The sequence below is a fragment of the Ovis canadensis genome, chromosome 11, assembly GCF_042477335.2.
Source record: "Ovis canadensis isolate MfBH-ARS-UI-01 breed Bighorn chromosome 11, ARS-UI_OviCan_v2, whole genome shotgun sequence".
NCBI classification, from domain to species: Eukaryota; Metazoa; Chordata; class Mammalia; order Artiodactyla; family Bovidae; genus Ovis; species Ovis canadensis.
This window is the reverse complement of record NC_091255.1, coordinates 33,192,091-33,208,194: the sequence shown is the minus strand read 5'-3', so window position 1 is coordinate 33,208,194 and position 16,104 is coordinate 33,192,091. Positions and strand designations below refer to the sequence as shown.

Sequence of the window (16,104 nt, the reverse complement as noted above, 5' to 3'; positions counted from 1 at the left end):
ATATAGTATCCTTTGCTATTTATTTGTTTTAATATTTATTTATTTGGCTGCGCCAGGCCTTAGTTGCAGCATGCAGGATCTTCAGTTGCAACGTGTGAACTCTTAGTTGCGGCATGTGGAATCTAGTTCCCCAACCAGGGCTCAAACCTGGGCTCCCTGCATTGGGAGCGTGGAGTCTTAGCCACTGGACCACCAGGGAAGTCCCTCCTTTGCTTTTAAGATGAAGAGAAGGGACAGGCTTCATAGGATTTATTACCAAAAAAAAAAAAACTTAAAAAAATTTTTTTCTAATTATAAAAATTATACCTATTCATGTAGAAACTTACAAAGTATAGAAAAGCTTAAAGTAATTATCAACTGTAATTTCACCACTTCAAGAACATTTTTCTTTGTATCTACCTGGCTTTTTAGTTATATGTATATATACGTGTATGTACATACCATGTTTTTATATATATGCTCTGTATATTTTACTTTATTTTTGAAATTGTTGGTTTATTTTATTCTGTCTGTGCTGGATCTTCATTACTTCATGCAGGCTTTCTCTAGTTGTGGCAGTCAGGGGCTGCTCTTAGTTGTGGTGCAAGGGTTTCTTATTGCAGTGGCTTTTCTTTCTGTGGAGCCACAGGCTCTAGCGCTCATGGTCTTCAGTAGCTGCAGCGCATGGGCTCAGTAGTTGTGGCTTACTGGCTCTGGAGCCGGCTTAGTCGCTCCACACCATGTGGAATCTTCCCAGACCAGGGATCAAACACATGTCTCCTGAGTTGGCAGACAGATTCTTATCCACCGCACCACCAGGGAAGTCCTGTATACTCTTTTTAAATAATATAATTTTGTATATACTGTTTCATAACTGACCTTGTTCACTTAATATATACCCTGAATTTTTTTTCATGTTAATAATTATTTCTTACTTTTAATAATTTTTATTTTGCTTTTACTATATTTTATATTTTACCTTAATAGTATATCCATTTCAGATGCTGCTCATTTGAAAAAAAGTTAATTTGAAGTAACATAGAGAACCCATTACAGGTGTTTGTAGTTTACTGATGGTTTTTCCCCCGAGTCCTCTCTTATCACAGACAGTGTGCAAGTGTCAGGGGAAGAGGTTTCCTGTGCAGAGATGGGGAAGTGACTTTGGGCTTAATGTTGCAGTGGTGAATTGTGTTAACTGAATGTAACCTCTCCTTTCCCCAGTAAACAGCGGGGGCAAGACAGCCTTGAGTGAGGAGTTTGCACAGGTGTATTCCTTGGCTGATGGAATTCGAATATGGATGGTAAGATGTTCTTTTGTGATTATTATATATTTTGAGTTTTTCTACCACATCTTTGAATTAAGGTAAGTAGCTCTCTTCTCAAGAATATAACTTTAGGAATGTTTTTCAGAACTTAAAGTTCAGTGATGCAAATGGATAAATGATAAAAAATAATTTAGGACCCTTGAAATCATAATTTGGTAAAGTTAGATTGTCACAGTACACAGGAGTCAGTTGAGCCCCCCTTACTTGCCTTCTTCTGTAACCCAAAGGCTGCTTGGTGGAACCTAACCTGGTAGATGAGGAGAAAAAGCATTGCGTTAGATTCTGGGCAACCAATGATGGTTTTAGGCAGAGAGGAGGGCTTTCTCAAAGGAGAGGGCCTTCTGCATTTTGGAAGAGTGATTCTGTAGCATTCTTTGTGACAGCAATAAACTTGGGAGAGCAAGACAGCCATCCGTAGGGGATATTATATTACCATACTGTACTATATTACAGTGAAAGTAAATGAAGCAGAGCTGCCTTTATTAACAGGGGTGGCGCTCACAAGTGTGATGATGAGCAAAACACAGCAAGCTGTAGAAGGCATAGGTAGGGCATTCCTCAGATAAAACTTAAACATAAGCCAGGTCTCTCTGTCATGTGCATAGACACACAGTAAAAGCACACAACTGCCTGGAAATGATAACAAGTAAAGGAGAATTCATTTCTTAGGTGTGGAGATGAGAAGGTAATACTATTTATATATATTTACAACCATCTTAAATATTGTGTAATAATTGAGAAAGCAATCTTAAAATGAGTAGAGGGTGGATAATAAGATTGAAAGCAAGAGGGGACTTCCCTGACGGTCCAGCGGGTTAGACTCTGTGCTTCTATTGCAAGGGGCATGGGTTCAATCCCTGGTTGGGGGACTAGAGTCTCACATGCTGTGAGGCCAAGAAATAAAAAAAGAAAAGAAAACGCTTGAATGCAGGAGACTTGTTGTGATAATTAAATGAGGATGGCTTCTGCTACTTGGGAGGTAAGATAATTAGACTGTGTGATTGACGGGTATGGTGAAAAGGCAGATAGGATTTAGGACTGTTCTCGTTTCCTGGTGGGGGTGACTTGGTGAGTGGGAAAAGTATTAACCAGAGTAGGAAGAATGGTCTTGGATCTGGGAGTGGGGAGCTAAGTTCAGTTTGGGACATGTTAAGTATGAGGACACCTAGGTTATCTAAGATATCTAGCTGGAGAATTTAATAAATATGAAAGAATATACATCTCAAGGCAGAGGTAAGAATGACTTCAAATCATTGGTAATAGTTTTTAAAATATATATTTGCATTTTTCTAGGAACAGACAGCCTTGGACAAAGTCCCCGATGATGAGAACATAGTTGGTGCTCAGTGTAGACTAGATAGATAGGTGGAGACCTGGATGAACAGGATCTCTCAAAAGAAACTTAAAGATAGCATCATCAGAATGGTGGGAAGAGAATCAGTGTACTGACAGTGTATTGACAGAGAACCCAGGGCAACTGTTCAGTCATTCAGTCATGTCCAACTCTTTGCGATCCCATGGACTACAGCCCGCTAGGCTTCCCTGTCCTTAACTCTCTCACGGATTTTGCTCAGACTCATGTCCATTGAGTCAGTGATGTCATCCAACCATCTCATCCTCTGTCGCCCCCTTCTCCTCCCGCAGTTAAAGAAACTGTGTCTGATAAAGTCAACTCCCTCCCACAGACAGGCGAAGTGAAAAGGGTTTGGGAGCTGGGACAAAGCATATCGTAGACTATGCTCCTGGTTCAGCACAGGACAGACTGCCGGTGACTGGACAAGATGCCAGCCTTCTCTCTGAAGACCCTGGTCTCCATGCATCATTGGTCTTCTTTCTGCCTGGGCTGTCAGCACTGTGGCCCACACTGTGACCGTCGCCTGTGCTGGCGCCAGAAGCACCATTCTTTGCCCAGCAGTCTTAGTGTCACTTAGAGGCAGCCTCACCTTCAGAGCAGGATAGAGATCAAGCTTTATTTCAACCTCTGCTGCAAACTGGATGTGTGATTTTTGGCCACACCACACAGCTTGTGGGATCTTAGTTCCCCAACCAGGGATCAAACCCATGCCACTTACAGTGGAAACACAGTGTCCTAAAGGCTAGTCCTAACCAAGACCTCACTTCTTTATTAGTAGGTTAGCTTTAGGTGAGGGCCCCTCCATCTCCAGCGTTCTAGAATTTTTTTTAAAGAATAGGATCATGGTTACAAATCCCTCCCATATAACACATAGTTGAAAAGGAGGTAGTTTTGCAGATAGACCTTTAAGCAGCTTCAAATTCTGGATTATTTCTAGGACAAATGAAAGCAGTTCGGTCCTGTGTCCTCACCATAGGGCTATAAAGTTCTCTGGGATCTCAACACTGTGTGCTTTTGAAGTGTTAATAGTTTGCTGTGGCTGCTCTTCCTGCCCTGTCTGGACAACGTAACAATGTGGCTCAAACCCTCCCCCAGTTAGAGATGAAGCAGAAGTCCCTGATGAACCTGGGGAGTGAGGCAGATGATCAGCGCGGGCCAGAAGCTGCTGAGGCAAACCCCGAGAGCCTGGGTGAGTGCCGGCTCCAGCTGTCGTCTATCTCTGGGCCTTCCGTTCCCATTTCATAGGAAACCAGCGACCCATCTTCTGGGTTAGTTTAGTTGAAGCTGTGTTTACCTAGAGAAGGTAACACAGGCACTAAAGGTCTTTTCCAAGAACATGTCACAAATAGGGAAGTGCCAGTTGTTAATCGTTCATTGTGTGTGTGCATCAGTTGCTCAGTTGTGTCCAACTCTTTGAGACCCCATGGACTGTAGCCCACCAGACTCCTCTGTCCATGGCATTCTCCAGGTGAGAATACTGGAGTGGGTCGCCATTCTCTTCTCCAGGGGGTTTTCCCAACCCAGGGATCGAACTGGGGGCTCCTTCATTGCAGGCAGATTCCTTACCATCTGAGCCACCAGGGAAGCCCAGTTGTTCATTAGTATGATCCGCATGGAGCCTTTTTTAAAAATACCTCTCTTAGGAGGCACCAAGTGCTTTTTGAGCTATAGCTCATTATGTTTTTCAAAAAGTGTGCGTTTCTTGGTAATGTTGTTGCTTAAAACTCTTTTTAGTGAAATACATTGAAGATTTTGCAGAGGAAATAATGTGATGCCTGGGATCTGCGTGGAAATAACCCAGGGGGTTGTGGCGGGTCAGGGGGGTGGGGGTGGTGGTATTAGGAAAGACTGTCCTTGAATTGATAGCTGTTAAATCTGGGTGAGGGGTACATGGAGGATTCCTTATACTATTCTCTCTATATTATATTAATATGTGTGAAAATATACACAATAAAACTTTAAGTGTGCTGATAGTGTTAGATTTTGACGTGTATAATGAGAGAAAATACGATTCTCTTCTCTCAGTAGACATGTACATCCCTGTATTATTGGAGGTATTTCCTGTCCTAAATTGTAGACTTTAAGTAGATTATTTTCAGTTCCAAAGTAGGCAACAAGTTTCATTTGGACTTTTTTTTTTCATTCTCCTTATTGCTTTTTTCACATTCAGCGAAAGAGTGTTATCAGAAGAGTCTTCTGCTATTGACATTTTTGCCCACGGGTGGAGGGTCAAAAGAAAGCTGTGACAAGTCGGTGGCCGTGGATGACACAGATCACCTGCAGCCACTGGACAAGCGCCAGAGAACAAGCTCTGTGGTGGAAGAGCATTTCCAAGCCTCGGCGTCACCCACCGAAGCAGCGCCCCCTACTGCGGGAGACCGGAGCCCCGGCCCGGACGTGCAGCCCACGCTGGCCCCCAGCAGTGGCCCTCCTGCCTTGGAAGTGTCCTCTGTCCCAGCAGAGGAGCCCTCGTCACCTTCCACTCCCACCCGGCGGCCTCCCTTCACCCGGGGGCGACTCCGGCTGCTCTCCTTCCGCTCGATGGAGGAAGCCAGACCGGCGCCCACTGTGAAAGAGAAGTACCCGGTGCTGAAGGACCTCATGGACTTCATTAAAGATCAGTCACTCTCCCACGAGAGGTGAGCACCTTCTCTTTTCACCTGCAGGTGTCCAGTTTCATCAAAGACTCGAAGTTCATGTTATTCATAAAAATGAGCAAATACTAACTGCTTGGAGGACAGACCAAGATTTGTCTTAGAATCTTCAAGAAAAAAGCTTTTTTAAAAAAAAAAAGAGATATTTTTTTCACTTGAGATTTGTACATTATGCTTTATGTAAATTATATCTCAGTAAGGTACTATTTGGATTAAAAAAAAAGAAACATTTGGTAGCTGCCAAAATAAATCTGTCTTATTTTAACCCTGGGAGAAATTTTGGATTTGATGTTTTCTGACAACATTACTTGTCAGTGAGCCTACACCTCTGGAAGTGTTGCATGTTTTAATTTCCTGTCTGAAGTTAGTCCTGTTTAGCACAGAGGCAAAGTTCCTTTTTAATCAATTAATTGTTTAACGTGAGTCATTGGGCTTCCAAACAGTGAGGTGATATGTAATATTGCTGAGTAATGACTAAAAGTAGCAAACAAGATACCTCACAATAGTATTTCCTTTTTACTAATATGGCCTTAGAACTCTGGGCGGGGGTCTGTTTTCTTTCTGCCCCAGCTTGCGAGTGTTCTGGATGTTCCTGACTTGAGTTCTGTCTCCAGTGTTGTAAAGGTTCTCTCCTTGAGGAAGGCCCAAGCCTGGAGCATCCTCGAGGTGCTGAGGATCATCCAGTGTTGTACGGAGTCCCTTGGGCAGCCTCACTGCTTCCACCCACCTTACATCCTTTTCCTGTTGGAACTCCTCACCTGCCAGAAAGAGTTTACCAAGTAAGTCCAAAGTACGAGGGACCGAACCCATGTCTCCTGCTTCGGCAGGCAGGTTCTCTACCACTGAGTCACCTGGAAAGCCCTGAACTGCTTCTTTCACACCCAAGTAAATATGTCAAGAAAATGGAGATAAGAGGAGAGGATTACATTTGTAAGGAATACTTCACATAGTACCAGGCACTCTGGTAGTGGTGGGAAGGGTGGTTTTTTTACTCCTAGTGGGTGGCCTTCTTGACACAAGCAGAGGAGTCATTGCTGTTCTGTCTGCTCACTTTCTGCACTTGTTATATTTACTTAAGTTTCTCCACCACTTCGTTAGCTTGCTTCTTCGCTCTTTTCGTGTAAGGAATAATGATTATTAAGTAAATGTTTTGGCCATTAAGTGACTGGTCATGTCTTCTGTTTCTAGTTATTTTGGACACCTGGAAGGCTGTGGCGCAGATCTACACAAAGAAATTCGAGACACTTACTATCAGTTTGTTCTGTTTTTGGTCAAAGCAGTCAAAGGATTCAATAGCAAAAATGACAGGTATAGAGAGTTTAATATGATTTCTAGAGAAAAATCATTCCCGTTTTTTCTGACTTTTAAAGAAATGCATGTCTAATGTTAAAAATACAGAAAAGCACAAAGAGTAAAATAAAAATAACCCCTCATCTTGCCATCTAGAGCTAGTTGCTAATGTTAACTTATCAGTATATTTTCTCCTAGCCTTTTTTCTCTATGGTATATACAGGTTTTTAAAGCAAATGGGTCTTGGTTCATCTAAGAATCTGTAACCCATTATCTCAGTTTTAAAAACTTGAAAGCCACCCCCGAGTCTCGTCCGTAGTAAGTGGTGTAGACATAAACCTTAAATCAAATGGCTCTTCTCTACGCCTGAGCGGCGTGACCCGGGCTCGTTGTGGCTGGCCCTGATCTTGCTGTTGATCAGAGCTGAGTTGTGTTACTCAGGCCTTTCCTGTAAAATGTCTCCCGTGGTAGTCCTGGCAGGGTGGAAACCTTGCTACTTGATGCTTTCAGAACTCTTTCGCTTCAGATGTTCTTTGAAGAGGGTTTGTATGGAGTCTGAGAAATTTGGAAAGATATCGTAAGGAACCCAAACCAGCAGTCTGGGGTTCCCTTCGGCTTTCCACTGATGGACATACCCCGTCTCTGACTCCCACTGTCTCTGTCATCCCCATGGGTGATGGGCAGCTTTGGTAACTCTCACCTTCACGGCCTCTTCAGGTCCTTGCTGCCTGCCCTGTCCTGCATCCAGACGGCCCTGCTGCACCTTTTGGACATGGGCTGGGAACCCAGTGATCTCACCTTCTTTGTTGACATTCAGTTACCAGATCTCCTCATGAAAATGTCGCAGGAAAACATAAGTGCCCATGACAGTGTGATCAGGTAAGGACACAATCTGCAGTCTGCCGTCTCTTCAGGCGCTCCTGGAGGTCAGGGGTCGTAGCAGTAGCACAGGGGTTAGAGCTCAGGCCTGGAGCTAGGCTCTCTGAGGGGCATCCTGGCATTGCCACGCCCTCACTGGATGGCCTCGGACAACTGTTTAAACTCCTTTGTACTTCCGTTTCTTCATCTTTAGAACTGGAGGTAATCACAGTATCTACCTTATAGGATTGCTGTGAAGAATGAAAGAGTTCTCCTCAGTGTTCAGCATGGTGTCTGGGGCATGGTGGTGTGTATAAGTTGGTAGCAGTGGTGCTGTGAACTCAGCATGAGGAACCTCCTTGTTTGTGGAGATCCTCAGAGCTTGTTGAATTGAAGAATCCTTTGCTGTAGTTTTTTGTTCTGTGTGTGTGATTTCCAGCCGCTATAACCTCTTGTACATTGTAAGAACTTAAGGTATGAGGGGGAAATATAGTAACAAAGGTTTTTTGGGTTTTTTTCCTTTCCACTTATTCTTTTATATTATTATTATTTTAAAAAATATTTTTTTGACTGTATCAGGTCTTAGTTGCAGCACACGGGATCTCCTTTGAAGCAGGCAGGATCTGTCATTGTGGCGTACAGGCTTCTCTGGTTTCAGCTTAGGCTTAGTTGCCCTGTGGGTTGTGGGATCTGTTTTGCAACCAGGGATCGAAACTGCATCCCCTGCTTTGGAAGGCGAATTCTTAACCACTGGACCGCCAGGGAAGTTCCTCCTTTCCACATCTAATGAATGTCTTTCCACCTTACTCAAGTCCACTTACACATTAATCACACATGTCTGTAGAAAGAGGAGAAAGGGGAAAGAAGAGCAAGAGGAGAGAATTAGGAGGAAATGAAAGATCTGAGTCAACACCTATTTTCCCTCTCTCAGAAGTAGGAGAAAGGAGATAGAATATGTGATCTCCTCATTTACCAAACCTCAGCCATTGCCCTGCTGCCAGAGGGCACTCTTGGCAGAGGGAGGGGACCTGCAATAGGAGGAAGGGGTGGGTGGTCAGCTTTAAGCTATCAGTCTGCTCCTTGTTTCAAGCTTCACCTGCCGCTCCATGAGCCAGTCTTGAGAGCAGGGACTGCACCTTCCCCACCAGTTCCCACGGCCCCTGGCCCAAAGCTCAGTGTGAGTAGCCCCAGAATCAGTTAGTTGGAACATGTCAACAAATGGATGTGTCTCTGTCAGTTGGTAGATGCTTTGCACTTTCTGTCGAGCATATGCTTTTGTATTTAAAATTCCAGTTGCCGAAACAAGCTATTGACTGAAATTATGAAAATCTATACTTCTGCATCTAAGAGGAATCCCTGAGATTATTTGTTAAACCTGAGGAAACTGAGGACCAGGGCTGAGTGCCATGTCCAGGTCTTATAGCAGCCCGCGAGAGAGCCGAGACCCTGGAGTCTCCTGGCTCCCTTCTCATGCTGCTGCCACTCGCGTGTGCTGAGCATGTCCAGTTCAGACCAGTTTTCTGGTGCCTGGCACATCGCAGGTTCACCACAAATGGTTGTTGAGTGGGTTTTTGCCATGAAGGTACAACCTTTCAAGCTCCAATTCCTCACCCATTGTAGTAGGCTCTGGAAGGGCCTCCTCCCTTTTTTATTGGTATGTATCTATCAAACATTTGGCAAACCCTGGAGCTTTGAAAACCAGATTGCCCTCTTGCCCTCAGAAGTCTCTAAGAGTCTTGGGTACTAGACCAGTAGGACAGAGTCTGCTAACCTGCACTTACCTTGATTTTTGGCAGAGGCATGCTTTTCTCTGTTTATGTCCTTTTTTCAGCCAATGGAGTGAAGAAGATGAGCTTGCTGATGCAAAGCAGAATTCAGAATGGATGGATGAGTGTCAGGATGGCATGTTTGAGGCGTGGTATGAAAAAATAGCCCAGGAAGATCCAGAGAAGCAGAGGAAAGTAAGATCTCTCAACGAGGGTAATCTGAAGTGATTTGCTGGGAGTTTGGAGATGAAAGTCTGCATTGGGCCGTGCCAGCAGGCTCTCTCCTGAGAGGGCTGCATGGGGCAGTCAGTACCCTAGTGAGTGGCTGTCGCTGAGCCTGGTCTTTTAACCCGAAGGTCCTAAATCCTGGCTTGGCCACATCAGGCAGTGGCTCCCTCGCCTAGAACTAGATTCACAGGAAATTGGCTCATGAGGCTGAAGTAAAATAATTAGGTGCCAGTTTATAATTTACAGTGAGAAACAGAATTGCTGAAGGCCCTGGACTCTGGTGTCCTTGGTACATACTTTTCCTGTAGGCAAGCAACACAGGAAGGCATGTTTCAGTCAGAAGGTCGCCTGGTGAGCATGGAAACCGCATATGTGCGCAGAATCAGCTACCTGATTCCCACACGTCATCAGGCTCAGCCAGCCTGCCACGTCTGTCTCCACATTGGGGTTTTATCTGTCACTACCACACTACGCCAGGTGTCTGCTGCCTCAGATGCATGCATTTTCTTAGCTTATATGCCTACTGTGTGCCAGTTACCTAGCTCATGTAGCTTCTCTGTGGTGCTCGGATCGAACACACCACCTTGGCCTTTGTGATTTTTCTCTCTTGTATGTTAACACCTTATTGGGAGCCATTCTCTAGTCCTAAGGTGGCTTGGCATATCTGCTGTATTCTGCTGCTGTATGCTGACTCGGTGATTTATGTCCCTTATTTCCAGGCCGTAAAGATAAACCGTCCTGTAGGGACCTTGCAATAAAACTGTTTGCTCATGACACAGGGCCCTTAGTCTTTCCCAGAAAAGTTTTCTCCTAAAGTGCCAGCAAACAGTGCTTCTCTTGCAGGGTTTGCTGTATCTGAACCCAACTCTTGTCCAGCCAAGTACCCAAGCCAGAAATCTGGATGTTGTTCTTGACCCTTGGCTTTCGCTGGCCCCCGTAACCAGCCAGCCCCCAAGGTTCCTCACCTGTGCCTCCTAATACCGCTCAGATCTGCCCCCCTTTCACTGTCTCACTTTCTGCCCAGTCCTGCCCTTATCAGCAGTCAGGGGGTTGCTCTAACAGCCTCTGTCAGGGTCAGTCTCTGTGGCTCCAGTCTTGCCCACTCTGATCCATTCTCACTCAGTGACCAGAGGAGCTTTCAGAATGCTCAGATCTGATCATGCTACTCATCCATCCCAGCCTCTTGCAGTTTAACCTTTCTAACTGTATCCGGTTAGCCTGGCTCCATAGTGTGCTCTACATTCGGAATTATTTCCAAGTGCACAAGCCCCCGGCTTGATCCTTTTGTGGTCTCCCATAGAACTGCCTATTGCTTTTATCCCACATGCTCATCACCTTCATCTCCACCCAGCCGATGCCTGTTTGCCCCTCAGGTCTCACCTGAGTAATTAATTCTTTTTGAGAAACCTCCACGTGCTCTCTCAGCCTCCTGAATTTGGCTGTCCATACATCATACTGTATGCTGTCATCTGTTTGTTTGAGGGAATTCCCAGCTAGACACTGAGCTCCTTAGTCTCCCAATCTGAGCACCTAGTACAATGCCTGGAGTGTTTTAAGTAGCTGTTGAAGGATGGATTGATGAATGAATAGTGGCCACATTAAAAGTCTGTTGGTTGATTGTGTTTTATTTCACCTTATAGATGCACATGTTTATTGCTCGCTATTGTGACCTGTTAAATGTGGACATCTCCTGTGATGGGTGTGATGAGATCGCCCCCTGGCATCGCTACCGTTGTCTGCAGTGCAGCGACATGGATCTCTGCAAGACTTGCTTCCTAGGTAAACTTCACAGCCTGAGTGTGCCATCCCCACGAGGAAGAAGCATTTCTATCTTCTGTGATCTTGTCATTTTTTAACCTTCCACTGTACAGTGACAACACTGCCCAGCAGTGTTCTCTGTCTTGTCGGCAAATATAACCTCACTTCCCCAGCTGAGTGACAAACTCCAGAGCTCTGTTACCTGACAAGCTTCCACCTTCCACCTCACTGTGTGTAGACACTTGATAAACTCTCAGCACCAGTGAATGTCCATCCAGTTGAGTTTTCAGAAAATGATTTTGCCCTCTGAATCAGGCTGTTTATAGAAGTAAAATACACACAAGCAAACTTCAGAAATTCTTGAATCCTCTCACTTCACAGGTGCTGAGACAAAGCAGGTTGACAGTAGTAAGCGGCTGAGTGCTGTTAGTGTGCATATCGCCTGGCTGTATAAAATACAGCCCCTGTCCCAGAAGCATTTACAGCTGTGGCAGGAGACGGGACCCGCTCATGCAAGGTGTATTCCAGGATAGGAGGGTCTCTGCTGAGTTACAGATGAGCAGTGCACATTATTCTGGGAGAGTTCAGAAGGAGGGAAGGCTGCTGTTGAAGGAAAGCTGGTGGAAGAGGTGGGATGTGAAAGTGAAATCACTCAGTCATGTCTGACTCTTTGCAACCCCATGGACTATACAGTTGATGGAATTCTCCAGGCCAGAATACTGGAGTGGGTAGCCTTTCCTTCTCCAGGGGATCTTCCCAACCCAAGGATCGAACCCAGGTCTCCAATGCTGTAGGTGGATTCTTTACCAGCTGAGCTACAAGGAAGCCCAAGAATACTGGAGTGGGTAGCCTATCACGTCTCTAGTGAATCTTCCCCATCCAGGAATCGAACCGGGGTCTCCTGTATTGCAGGCGAATTCTTTACCAGCTGAGCTATGAGGGAAGCCCCTAAGAATGTGAATCGGGCTTTAAAGAAAGTTAGCAGTGGAGAGTGTGTCATCCTAAGACTGAGCGAGTCCAGGGCCAGAGGAGTGAGCTTCTGCAGATGTCCACAGCTGAGTGATGGATTGAGACAAGCTGGGCCCAGGTTATGGGATCCAGAGATGCCAGTCTCAGGAATTTGAATGAGTCTACAAACAGAAGGGGAAGTTTTGCCAGCAGGATATTAACATGATCAGAGCTATGCTAGAGGAAGCTGTCCATGTAAGAGCTTCCTTTAGGAAATCACAGTAGTGACAAGGGAATTCGTGCCTGGACTAGGTTTCTGGCCGTGAGAACAGAAGTGGGTCAGAGGTGAGGAACATTCAGCAGAGTGTGTGATGGGGCTTGGAGACCCACCGGACTCAAAGTGAGAAGGAGACCAGAGCTGTCAGTCTCTTTCTTGACTCACATTCTTTCTCACTCAGTGGGTCTGGGGTTATGGAGTCTCTTTTCACCTATGATTCGGGAATGAAAAAGTAAAAGCAAATACCTGATAAGTTCTCAGTGCTTGTTAACAAGAATACACCAATAGATGCTTAGATATGTCTGGGGAAGATGCCTTAAAAATTGGCATGAGGACTTGTGCTGCCAAATGGAGGTCATAATGGGAATTGGTGATCTATTTGATCAGGCTCTACATTGCACTGAAAAAGGGAAGTCAGCCCATGGTACCACTGCTAAGAAGTTTCTGTGCCAAGAGTATCATTTGTATGCTGAGAACCACTGGGCAGAATGCACCAGTCTCTGAAAGATGCCTGTGGTCCCTGACATCCTGAGCGATCTGCTGGGAGCAACTCTGCTTCTGGGTTTGGTTTGGGTTTGGAAACCAGCCCTTCTCAGAGCCCTTCGCCCAGTCCACCTCACGCTGCTGTGCTTCCCCCAGGTGGAGTGAAGCCTGAGGGCCATGGAGATGACCACGAAATGGTCAACATGGAGTTCACATGTGACCACTGCCAGGGTTTGATCATAGGCCGGAGGATGCACTGCAATGTATGCGATGACTTTGACCTGTGCTATGGATGCTACGCGGCCAAGAAATACTCCTACGGGTATGTCTCACGTGACCTCCAGCCCAGCAAACTGGTTTTCATGTACTCATTTGCTTTTTTTTAAAAAAATCTTATAAAAAATTTCAAACATACCCACAAGTAAAAAGAGAAGTACAATGAATCTTCATATCCCCTTTACCCAGACTCAGCAATTAGGAAGATTTTGCTATGTGTGCTTCGATTTTTCTTTTTTTCTTCTGCTTTGTTAAAAAGTATTTTAAAGCAAATTCCAGACCTTCAGTTATTTCCTTCCTACATACTTCATATCCATCTCAAAAAATTATGGGCATTTCCTCACATTACCAAAATGCTATAAGCGTACCCTGTGAAAGCTTCACAAAAAGGAAGTCTCACTTCACTTGGTTTCCATGGACAGTCTTCTAGGGGTTGTGAAATCCTGAAGTGGATTGTGCAGTGTTTGTGTTCATTAATTTTTCTGAAGAGAGGGCTAATAATCTATCTTTAAATTTTCAGTAACAGCCTTAGAGGTAACTGATGCCCACCTGTGACCGTGCATGTCGTCCCCTGAGGCCCCATTCTCCTTTTCGGACACTCACAAGGGCCTTCAGGCCTTAAAAATATCTTGCCTTTGCAGCCACTTGCCTACCCACAGCATCACTGCCCATCCAATGGTGACCATCCGGATCAGCGACCGGCAGAGGCTCATCCAGCCCTACATCCACAACTACTCCTGGCTGCTCTTCGCTGCCCTGGCTCTCTATAGCGCCCACCTGGCCAGCGCCGAGGACGTGGACGGCGAAAAGCTGGACCCACAGGTCCGCAGCAGCGCCGCCACCCTGCGGAGCCGGTGCCTACAGCTCGTCGGGGACTGTCTGATGAAGGCTCACCAGGGAAAAGGTAGGTATTCCTTAGGCTTGGAAACCAAACCAGCCCTAAACTGCTCATGGAGGAACAGCCGCAGCAGAAGTGAAACGCAGTGCTCAGTGTGGAGATGTCAAAATCCAGTTTTCCACAAGAGATGCTCACCATGGAGTGGAACTTAATTTTATTTATTTAATTAAAAAAAATTTTTTTATATTGTTACTGATTTTTTTTTTAATCTTTTGGCAATGGCCCACTGCATGTGGGATCTAGTTCCCTAACCAGGGATTGAACCTGCACCCCCTTCGTTGGCAACTCAGAGTCTTAACCACTCGACCAACAAGGAGGTCCCCCCGGAACTTAATTTTAAATCTGCATATGCATTTGAGAGAAACATTGGCATTAAAGGAGTATTTAGTTTCTCTAAAATATTTCATGAAGGTGAGAAAAAAAATGAATAATTAAAACTCTTAATGTTTGGGGATAAATTATTTGAATACACCAGACTTAACTTTGCCAAAGCAATTCAGCCTTTTTTAAAAACAAAAAACAAAAAAAAACCTGGAGTGCAGAACCACTTCCACACAACTGTGTTCTAAATGAGAGCTATTTATAATGAAATTAGTTTGACTAATAAAATGTCTAGATGACTTGATTTTACTGAGGGGTGCCAAGGAGAAGAATAATGTGAATGTTAAATTCCTGAGACATTTAAATTCCTTCCAGAATAACAGACCAACTCCTCATTCTAGTAAACGTGAGGGAGTCAGACTCAGCTGAAGTAGCGGTGGGTGATACTGGTCCTTCAGATCTGTCTTGTTAACTGTTTGCCAGGGAGAACTTAAAAATCTAGCTGTATGGGGCTCTATAAAATTTTCATGTTTATGATTTTCTAAACAGGCAGTCCTCTTGTATCTTTTGTCCTGTGTTGTTAATAAAGCACAGGTGTCCCCTGCTATCGAAACTTCTAGTGTCTGAAGTCAGGAGCTGAGTAGATGTGTGGGATGAGGGGAGAGGACTGGACTGAGTACTCTGGTTCAGCTTGTGGAAAAGCTCAGCCATCTCTTTGCATATGGTAGTAAAGTGATTTATGGCATTTGCAGGGAATAACCCTCTTATAAAACTTTCAACCATCCTCTTTTTTGCTTCCCACATCTAGGTCTTAAAGCTCTAGCTCTGCTTGGTGTATTGCCAGATGGTGGCTCTCCTCCAGAAAACCGGGCCCTGCCAGTCACCGTGCCCACCCAGACGTCAGAGGAGCAGCCAGAGAAGAAAGCTGTGCAGGCTGCCGCGGAGCCGGCCCACGCAGGCCCTGCTGGGCACCGCAGTGTAAGTAAGAGGCCTTTCTTGTGCGCAGTCACAGGTGACCCCAGAGATGCCACGCCAGGGAGCGGAGCAGCGACGTGAAGGGTCCAGGCTTGTGACCCAGTTTGCCGCGGTGTGGGTCCCTGTTCTGTCTGACTTTGGGTACATCACCACATCTCTTCAGTTTCCTCATCAGTAAAATGAAGGGAGAATAATAATAGCTATCCCTTAGGGTTGTTGTGAGGATTTACATGCATCACACATACCGAATTAATGTCTAAAGTCCTCAGGGGAGTTTTTGGTGGTCCAGTGGTTAAGAATCCACCCGCCAATGCAGGGGACATGGATTCAGTCCCCGGCTGGAGAACTAGGATCCCACATGCCATGGGACAGCTGAGCCTGTGCACCACAACTAGAGAGAAGCCCTCACGCCACAACTGTAGAATCCATGGGCTCTGGAGCCCCGGTGCCTCAACTCAAGAGAAGCCCGCATGCCAAAACAGACACCCCCCAGTACCGCAGCTGAGACCCAGCGCAGCCAAAAGCAAGTAAATGCACAGAGTGCTTAAAGCAGCGTTCATGGTAAGCTCTATCGGTGTACACTACTCCTGTTCCCCGCCTCCTGTGGTTTTTATAAGGACTGAGTAAGATTACACACCTAAAGAGGTTGGTTTCTTCCTGGCCCGTGGTGAACACTATATACGTGAAACCACTTTTATATTCAGTTAACAAATA

The 16,104-nt window shown here is 45.3% G+C and overlaps 1 protein-coding gene across 1 annotated transcript in view; it reads left to right on the top strand.

The window, feature by feature from the left end:
* ZZEF1 (zinc finger ZZ-type and EF-hand domain containing 1) overlaps positions 1–16,104 on the top strand; it is a 93,020-nt gene that overhangs the window by 51,312 nt on the left and 25,604 nt on the right. The window contains exons 27-37 of the mRNA XM_069603158.1: positions 1,201–1,280; positions 3,754–3,847; positions 4,829–5,297; positions 5,927–6,091; positions 6,501–6,620; positions 7,320–7,481; positions 9,292–9,421; positions 11,095–11,233; positions 13,077–13,242; positions 13,838–14,100; positions 15,224–15,393. Of these exons, the coding sequence (XP_069459259.1) occupies positions 1,201–1,280; positions 3,754–3,847; positions 4,829–5,297; positions 5,927–6,091; positions 6,501–6,620; positions 7,320–7,481; positions 9,292–9,421; positions 11,095–11,233; positions 13,077–13,242; positions 13,838–14,100; positions 15,224–15,393 (1,958 nt within the window). The remainder of the gene's footprint in view (positions 1–1,200; positions 1,281–3,753; positions 3,848–4,828; positions 5,298–5,926; positions 6,092–6,500; positions 6,621–7,319; positions 7,482–9,291; positions 9,422–11,094; positions 11,234–13,076; positions 13,243–13,837; positions 14,101–15,223; positions 15,394–16,104) is intronic.